Source organism: Triticum urartu, chromosome 3A (genome assembly GCF_056163025.1).
Source record: "Triticum urartu cultivar PI428250 chromosome 3A, HENAU_Tu73, whole genome shotgun sequence".
NCBI lineage: Eukaryota > Viridiplantae > Streptophyta > Magnoliopsida > Poales > Poaceae > Triticum > Triticum urartu.
Window position 1 is genome coordinate 604,528,893 of NC_141875.1, and position 9,876 is coordinate 604,538,768.

General features: G+C 43.1%; 2 protein-coding genes across 2 annotated transcripts; both read left to right on the forward strand.

The window, feature by feature from the left end:
* The first annotated feature begins 2,087 nt into the window (after window positions 1–2,087).
* Window positions 2,088–2,960, forward strand: LOC125548847 (zinc finger protein 6-like). Its single transcript, XM_048712376.2, has one exon. It carries the CDS (start codon window positions 2,088–2,090, stop codon window positions 2,823–2,825), a length of 738 nt encoding a protein of 245 aa, XP_048568333.2. The 3' UTR covers window positions 2,826–2,960.
* A 4,294-nt stretch (window positions 2,961–7,254) lies between these two features.
* LOC125547024 (acidic endochitinase SE2-like) lies at window positions 7,255–7,728 on the forward strand (the record flags this gene model as incomplete). The annotated part of the gene is made up of 1 exon (XM_087515742.1): window positions 7,255–7,728. A coding segment is annotated over one exon (474 nt), but the record flags the coding sequence as incomplete, so codon positions are not given.
* Window positions 7,729–9,876: the final 2,148 nt, after the last annotated feature.

Consider the following 9,876-nt stretch of genomic DNA (forward strand, 5'->3'; position numbering starts at 1 on the left):
TTATCCACTCAAATAGAGCATCAAGAAGATACAAACATAACGAGCACACACTCGGCCTCTGTATAGTTAGGATGCACACAACCAATACCAGTGAACACACATACACAAAAACACCCACAAAGTCATATAAGACCGAAGCTATGTGTTGGCGAGACCCCCCCCCCCCCCCAAAGCGATCAGATCGCGATTGACAAACTACAACAATGACCATATCTGCACCAACCGACTCATGACATTACATGGACAACGAAGTTCTTCAGCAGCAAGATCCAACCACTCAAGGCCAGATTCTAGGTTTTCACCTTGCAGAATCAGTCTAAGCATGTCCGAACAATGCCTTCAACAAGGTAACGATGAAAAAACATTGCCATTGCCAGGCCAGACCTAGGTTTTCACCCCGGAGCTTAAGACCAGGTGCTCGAGAAGCACCACCATCGAAGGCAATCATGTGTCGTCGCCACCGCTTTTCCGCCACCCCAACAGCTACCCGCGATGTACCGCCGCTGCTGCACAACCATCCCTCTACATCAATTCGTTGTCTATAGCTTGCATCTTCTCGCCAAAGTCAATCACTGAACCTGAAGATCGGTGGCCACCGTAATCCGCAGCAAGGTTGCCGTCGTAGGTCAGAGTAATAAGGACCAATCCGACAGTGAAGCACACCACTGCAGACTACCACTTTGCCAAAGAGAGCTCTCTGCACAGGCCCATCGGCCTAAGGCTGACATTGCTGGAGCTAGAGCACAAAAGGCAGATCATCATCACCGACGGGCGCCTGCGGAGCCCGGTCGTTGCTAGATCAGGAGCACATAGCCGCCTGCAAGCGAACAAGGTTGTCTCAGCATGCGAATCCCTTGGATCTGGAAGCCGAGCAACTGATCCAGCCGCCGGTGCTCCTTGCGCCGTCACACCCACACAGCCGATCCGCTATGCAGGCCGCACCAGCCAACCACCTCGTCCGCCACCAAAGGAAACGGAGGGAACATCAACCCATGGCGAACGGTGTAGGTAGGATGTTGCTTTGTATGACAGAGCCATGATTCACACATAGAGGGGACAAGTTTGCTAATGGAGGAGGCAAAGTTCTTATGGAGTGATTTTTTTGTAACAACAACCAGTAGTAACAAAGAAAAACAATTCATTAGGTGGGCAGGGGGGGGGGGGGTTCTAGCCTCCCCTCGCCCCCTAAATTTGCACTTTTTGTGGCCACATGGGACCGGACCATGCTCTTTTCTCTCTCTCCTAACTTGTTTGCAAAACACACTCTTTCTCCCATTCATTATGTAAAAAAAACATTGCAACAACAACAACACACACACACACGCACACACACACATACTCTCTCTCTCTCTCCTGCTGGGGTGGGGGGTGGGGGTTGGGCTGAACAAGAAACAATCATGTCAAAGAAAGGGAATGTTCGTCCTGTGAACAACACCCTATGCACACGTAAAATATTGCTCACACAGCAGTGCAAGACTCCTGTAGGTTCAGCCCACTTAAGAGAAATATTATCTAACTAATTAAATGCTCTTTCAAATGCACAGCCGGGCGCCTAGAAGCTTCTTATCAAATAATGTAATTAGTGTGTGAATCTTCTTGTATATGCAAACAATGTTTTTACCACGTGAATCCTCTTAATTTGTTGGCCCATAGACTAATAGAGAGAAGCAAACCTATTCTTAACTTTTTTCTCTACCAATCTATTTCTGAAGTTCTTATATAAAGTGAAAAAATTCTCCTTGGTTGGTACTGAGTATTGACAAGAAGGGAAAGGTGCAGGTAAGCTAATGGGTCTTTCCGTACGTCCTACTTGCGCGGAACTCATGGAACCTTCATGTCACCATCTACAAACGACACAATCGATAAAGATGTCATTCACACCCATACATCGAGCGGTACGAGAATGGCATCCCGGAGGGCCAGCGTAGCGCACAAGCAGACGCACTTTGCCGTTCTAGAACGATGCTACTTTGATATCTCATCTGGAAGGTGGAAGCTTTGGCGTTGCGTGTGACCATCTGCTCAATGTTCACTCACCTACCTCCAATCTTGCTAGGCATGCATGCCCTCCGATTTCTTCCCGTCCCATGCATGACTCCATTTTCTCCGAGCAGGTGCGACTTCCCTCCGCTCCCCGCGCGCTACATAATCTCTCACCTCGTGCATCGCTGACACTTGAGCACCTCAACACTTACGTGTTACCTAGCAAGCTAGCTAGATCATCCATGGCGGACATACGGTGCGACCAGCCCAAGATGACGCCAGCAAGCCCGTCGTCCCTAAGGATCTTCGGCTACGACGTGCCCGGCGGCGCCACCGACGCCGCTGCCGCCGTGCTGACTCCGCCGCCGACGCCGCCGGCCGACGCGCGGAGGTTCGGGTGCCAGTACTGCTCTCGCGAGTTCGCCAACTCGCAGGCGCTGGGCGGGCATCAGAATGCGCACAAGAAGGAGCGGCAGCAGCTGAAGCGCGCGCGCCTGCACGTGGACGCCAGGATGAGCTACTTCGCGCCGCCGCCGGGGCACCTGATCGCCGTGGGACACGCAGGGTCGTCGGCCTACACGCGGGACGCCTTCCACAGATGGGTCTACCTCGCGCACCAGTCAGCGGCGGGCCTGCCGTTCCATGCTCTGCCGGCCGGTGGTGGGTGCCACGCCCAGCCGCGGCTGCTCCAGGAACCAAAGGAGGACTGCGGCAGTGCCGCCATCAGCACCAGCAGTGGTGCTCGTGCCTGCACTCCAGCGGATGACAGCACCGAGGAAGCCTCGGCGATGGGGGTGGGGCTCGACCTCGATCTCAGACTTGCTCCGGCCACGTCATCGTGAAATTGGATAAATCCATCCTCACATGCATGAGTTAACCATGTAATGTAACAAGTTGTCAAGTCCCATCTTCCAAAGTTTATGACCACGTCACTTCTTTCGTTCTCTTGGGAATCCTATTACTCGTTGTCCATTCATTCGGACTTTCATGCGAAGAAATGATCGATGGGTATACATGATGATCATATCTGAAAAATCGTTTAAGAAATTAAATACATCTCAAATATTCTTTCCGGATCATATCATATTGAATATATTAACCATTTTTCAATTGAATTAATCCATAAGTAAATCGTGATAACATTGTTAACAATATTTGGAACCAAAGATTGCCCAATATTTAAATTAATCCATAAGAAAAGGAGGCCACCATTTCATACTAACTACTGAACTTGACACCAAATATTTCAATTGTTATTCAATTAAATATTACCTGATCTTTATCAGGGTAACCAGCTACAGACATGCTGCAGGTGATATAGGTACCTCGATATTAGATAATAACCACCATAGCTAGTTATTAAGTGATCTGTTATCATTGTAAATGATAATGTAGTACTCCCCGCAAAAAATGATAATGTACTCGGGCTGTTTAGTGATTAATCAGCATCATAGTATGTGATTAGTTACAAAATGCTAAGATCACGGTAATTATCTTGATGTCCAGTTTAAAGTATCATTATTACACCAATGAAGTTACCCAGTTGTCCATATTATAGTTACTACAGTTGTGCTAATATATGTATCTGGATGTGTAGGTGCGAATTACCTCTTGATACTTGCCACTGTAGACTACAGCTACCACCACACATATGTATGTAGTTTCTCAACTACTCCCTCCTTTCACAAATATAAAATGTTTTGGATATTTCACATTGGAGGACATACGGATTGAAATAAGTGAACGAACACACTAAAATGTATCTGTATATATCAGATTTAGAAAAAAGTTAGAACATACTCCCTTCGTTCTTAAATATTTGTCTTTCTAGAGATTTCAACAAGTAACTAAATACGGAGCAAAATGAGTGAATCTACACTCTAAAACATGTCTATATACATCCGTATGTGGTAGTTCATTCGAAATCTCTAAAAAGGCAAATATTTAGGAACGAAGGGAGTATTATATTTGTGAATGGAGAGTATTTAGGTTATAATTATCACCATAGAATGGTGTAGTTACCCAGACTTTCAGGTAAATGCTTTCCACGACAGAATCTATATGTCATATTTACCAGGATTGCATTGATGTAATTACTCAGATGTCTAGGTAGTACTGATCACCATAACATGTATGTACTTACTGAGTCGTTCAATTTGGCATTATCATCATAACAATAATATAATTACCAGGCACTTTAGGTTATAGTTATGACGATAGCAGTAGCATGGTTACCCAAATTTCAAGTTGCAGTTACCACCATGACACTGATTTAATATTTAGTTATCTAGTTGCATATGCTATTTTTATCACCGTTCTACTTATGTAGTTATTCCAGCTATCAAATTGCAATTACCACCATGGGAAAAGTGTGCCCAACACAACTCACGGGCTTCATTGGACACATCATGTGAAAAGTGTGCCCAACACAACTCACGAGCTTCATTGAATATGGTAATCGACGAAAAATGGGACACTTTTCCCTGGTAATCGACAGAGGTTTTCCGCCGATTACCACCATGAAAAAAGTGTGCCCAACACAACTCACAGGCTTCATTGGACATAATCGTATTACCCACAACCCCCTCCCCCCTCCCCCCACAAACACGCACACACACAAAAGAAAAAAATATCAAAAAAGTATGCCCAAATGTACATGTGTTTGGCCTTGTTAGAATGATGTCATCATTGCAACAAGTACAGCCGTTCAAGCAGATCATGGATTGGAGCAGGGGTGGCGTTAGGCCCCAGGCAGGCAGGGTGTTGGCCTGGAGCGTGGGGGAGTTTGGCTTTGTTGACTGTAGCAAAAAGTAACACTTTAGCACAATGTAGTATACAGTTATCTAACAACTTGCTTGATGCATGGATTGATATCCTGCCGCCGCTACTGGTTTGGAGGCTTAGTTTGAAAAAGATAAGTATTGAATCTCGTGTGTTTGAAACAACACACACTTTTTTTACTCATGCATGTTGAGTAGTCTCCATGGAATCAAGCAGTGCTAGTGTGGGGTGGGCTAGCTGTGCCGTTCATTCGTGCTTACGGGCGCTCGGGGTTGGGCAGGGGTGGCGCGCGAGAGCTATTGCTCGCTTAGTGCGAGTTGGTAACTTCTCTCGTCCGAAGGATTTTTATCTAACGTGGCAACTGGGTTGCCCCGTTTCTTTGGGTTTTTTTTTTTGCTCCTTGGCTCACGATCTTCTTTGTTATTTTTTCCCTGGTTCAAACGCGGTTTTCTTTGTTTTTTATCGTTTCTTTTTGTTTCTCTTTTCGGTTTCTTTGTTTCTTTGCTGATTTTCTTCCCTTTTTTTTGCTTTTCACTGGTTTTCTTTGTGTCTTTATCGGTTCTCTATTTTTCTTTGTTTTCTTTGATTTTTTTGTTTCTTTCTTGGTTTTCACTGGTATTTTTTCTTTTCTTCTTTTTTTCGCCGGTTTTCTTTTTGTATCTTTCTTGTTTTCGGTTTTTGTCATTTTCTTTGTTTCTTTCTCGGTTTTCCATTCTATTTGTGGTGGTTTTTTGTGGTTTTTTCTTTTTTTTTATAATGATTTCCTTTATTTATTCTTAAGTTTTCATTGGTCTTCTTTTTTATTGTTTATATGAAAAATATTTGATCACGCATTTTCAAAATATTAAACGTGTATAAAAATGTTACTGGTGTATACAAAAAATGTACACCGTACATTAAATAAAAGTAGACACCAAAAAACATACATCTAAAATAAGTTAATTATGTATTTAAAAATGTTAAACATGTATGCAAATTGTTTCTGATGTATATACAAAATGTACATTGTGTGTGAAAAATAGCTATTGCCATCATTAAAGTGTTCAACACATGATCAATATTTTTTATAAATGTTGAACATCTTATAAATATATGATCAACATTTTTTATACATGTTTAACCTTTTTAAAATGCATGATCAACATTATTTTCATACATATTGTATATATTTTGTATACACGGGAACCATTTTTTTCTATACATATTTAACATTTTCCAAATGTGTGATGAACATTTTTCAAATGATTGGTTAACTTTGTATATTTTTTTATACATTTTTCGTAGACACAAGATTTTTTTTATACACATATAAAAACATGAAAAAAAACATTTGAAAAAAAATCAAGTTGTGGCCTGTGGCCTCCCGCACACCTGGGCCGTCACTCTCTGGTGGTCGCCTTTAGGAGAGGCTACCCTACATCTTGCTATAAATGAGATATAAACGTGCCCGGCTTGGCGAAATCACTAATTAAGAAGTACTCGTTGTAAAGATTACTCCCAGCTTTCAAGGTTGCGACGAGTGGCGCACATCTATATGTGCGCCACTTGTCGCAACCTGGAAGGTTTCCTTTTTTTATAGATCCGTTTATTTAAAACGTTTTATCTCTTAAACCGTGCGTCCAAATCTCGAGCCGTTTCCATCATTGGATTCCCCGCGTCGATATCTTCAAACCTAGATCCCATGTTGATAGGTTTTGGCGAACTTTTTCTTCACGACAAAAAACGTATGAAAAAACCAAATCGGAAGCATGGTTTTTTCCCTTTCCGAAAGAGGCACGCCCGTGCCTCTCGGGGAAGGAAAACCGTACGTCTTGCGAAAGAAAAAAAAGAGAGAAAACACGTTTTTTTTCGTTCCTGAGATGCACGGTCGTGATTTCCTGCGGTTCTTTTTACTCCATATATATGGGCTCCTGACAAATCGTATTCTCTGTGGTTCTTTTTACTCCATATATAAGATTTGTCAGGAGCCAAATTTCATAGCGTTTCACCATATTTATATTAAAATATATCAACATCTATAATTCTAAAGTTATACAATGGAAATGTCAAATTCATGATGCATCTAATGATTTTGATTTCGCATTGTGAATGTTTATATTTCTTTTCTATAGTTGGTCAAACTTTCTGAAATTTTACTTTTGACGAATTGGAGTAAAAAAGACCAGAGGAGTAAGATTTCGTATGTACGCCAGAAAACAGAGGAGAAGGTACAGTTTCTATCGCACGTATTGTTGATATTTTGGTTGAGTACGGCGGAGCGTTTGTGATTTTGACGCACTCTTTTTTTTAGGAGACGCACTCGCTTTCACTAATCTTTGGTGAACCGTTGATCAGTCCTAATGTAAAATTATTTAGCATGGAAACATACCGGCTGCAACGAAATTTGTTCTGCATCTCAGCCTTACTTTAACCGCGAACATTACCGGTAGATTTAGACGCAGGAACGGACAAGCGACGACACGAAGCGAAATCCACTAAAGAAAGCGTTGACACGTCGTGCTGGACGGCATTGACTTTGACATCGAGCAAGGCAGCGCCAAATTCTGGAACGATCTTGCCACTGACCTAAAGAATTTGGGAAAGAACGGAGGCAAGACCGTACTGCTGAGCGCGGCACCTCAGTGCCCGTTCCCGGATGAATGGGATGGCGGTGCGATCAGTACAAGGCTGTTCGACTACGTGTGGGTGCAGTTCTATAACAACGAAGAATGCCAGTTTAGTGCGGGGCGGGGGGCATTCATGGACGCGTGGAAGAAGTGGGAGTCAGTGCCGGCGGGGAAGATCTTCTTGGGGCTTCCGGCCTCCAAGGACGCAGCGGGCACAGGGTTCGTCCCTGCCAGCGAGCTCACTTCGAGTGTGCTGCCACTCATCAAGGGCTCTTCAAAGTACGGTGGTGTCATGCTATGGTCCAAGTTCTATGACGACCAAACCGGCTATAGCTCTGCCATCAAGAGCGATGTGTGATAGTTTCTCTAGTCTGTTTGGTTCGGTTGAGTTGTTATTATTGTGTGTCTTGTATTATGTATCATAGGATCATGTGTTAATTGTTTGAGATGACATCTGCTATTGCCATATGTGAATATATGAATAAAAACACAGTATAGTTTCTTTGAACCAAGTCCCATATTACATCAAATTTTGAACTCCATATTTTTCATCATGCACTATATTGCTTTTGATTCTATAGAAAAGTAAGTGTACAATATCTGGTCTATCAACCGTGGTTCTAGTTCAATATTGGTCAGTTTGGATACCATTAACCGACAACATGACTTGTCAAAATTTTAAGAATAATAACTTTTGCCATCTTGCAACTAGAAGAAATTTTATAGATGATGCTGAACTAGGACTAGAGCTAGAACTAGAACTAGAAGAAAGTATTTAAGAATAACAAGTTTTTGGAAAATACTTCCCTGGAATTTTGATTCAATTATTCCTGTGCACTTGCAGGACATCAACAAGTCATTTGCATATCTCAAGAGAAGAAAGAGACTCTAATATTTTGTGGGACGATGAATGGAGAACAACCGGCCAGATTTATTTTCCAAAATTTCCGGAGTACAAAGTTTACAATACAACCGAACTAGCCAACAAAGGCCAAAGCACTATTCAAACAACATTTTTTACAGAGGTACATAACATAAGATTGCATGAGTGGTTGTTTTACCATATGTGAAAGTTATTTGCATAGCATAGACAAAATAGGTTGCCTCATCTTCATTTATCAAACCTTGGCCTTACGTCACATGTTCGATTGGGAATATGATCTAGAGGCAATTATAATGATGATTATGCTCCCATGTATCCATGAGTTACTAATATTGTCCTTCAACATCATCGTGACATAGGTTGGTGAATACTTTAGCTTTTGTGAAACTCTTTGTCGTATGATGTTGTGATAACAATTGCTATCCATTGAGGATATGAGCTCACATATTCGAAGATTAGCATATCATTTGTCGATGACCTTGTTTTGTAGGTCTTGAGTATACGTGATATCAGTATGATAATAAGACTTGCGTTGGTAGAACATAGTGTGTGACATACCTATTTTAAGATGTAGTGTGAATTGTCATTTGTTGGTCTAAAGTATAGTGTATATGCCATGGTCTACACCTGAGGTCACCATACATTCTCGGGATGTGAATACTTAATAGGCCTCCTTAGGGTCTATCAACAAGGATTCTAAATACTCACAGTGGGTTGGGCAACATATATCCTGAGGCAGCATATGCCACATTGTGAGGTTCTTCTACATGACTTTGTGAGCAGGTTAGTTGGCACATCCTTCTAGGGGCCAGTATCAATTATGGTCCATGTTAGAGTAAGTCAGAGTTCGAGTAGTGTACTCGAGCCTGACTAGGTACTCGAGGGTCGATTGAGTTTACGTAGGCTGCTCATGACATGTGTAACTGATCAAGAACATATGGGTTCACACTTCACACACTTAAGGGGGGAACCCCCACTCTGATTCGATCTGAGTAGATAAGAGAATGAAGTCATGTTGGGTTAGGGCCGTGCTAGCCAGCTGATCTTTTTAAAATATCGGTCGGATCACGAGGCATCCGATCGTTTCTTTTTATCTATTTTCCTGATCGTTCCGCTTATCTACTTTCCTACAACAAGGCCTTTGTTGCAAAATATTCTTGCAACAAGACCCTTGTTGCAAAAAATTGCAATAGCATTTTCGGTTTCTTCTCTATATTCCTGCAACAATAGCCTTGTTGCAAAAAAAAGTTGCAACATAACTAATGTTGTAGAAACGCACCTTCCCTAACCTTTTTCCCGTGGCGGGCTGGAGACCATCCGCGACCGGGCCGAGAAGGGCAAGCGCAGATGAACGACGCGGTGGTTATGGCTCTTGCCGGCGGGATATGACAATGACAAGGTTGGCGGCGCTCTGCGGCGGTGTGTCGAATCTCGCCGGATCAGTCAATCCAGTGGCGGGGAGGCGTTTGGCAGCGGAGATCCGAGATGGAGGCGCTCAAGCGAAGACGACCTATAGGCGGGGCTTGACTGAAGGGTCGAGGAAGGGACGGCTCCAGCGAAGCTGACAAGGAGGAGAGAGGCGCGTGGTGGGGCCGGGCGACCTCACCGGTGGTCGCCGGAGAT

What these genes read in the sequence shown, in the direction of transcription:
- LOC125548847 (XM_048712376.2), top strand. Translation starts at nt 2,088, where the DNA reads ATGCATGACTCCATTTTCTCCGAGCAGGTGCGACTTCCCTCCGCTCCC.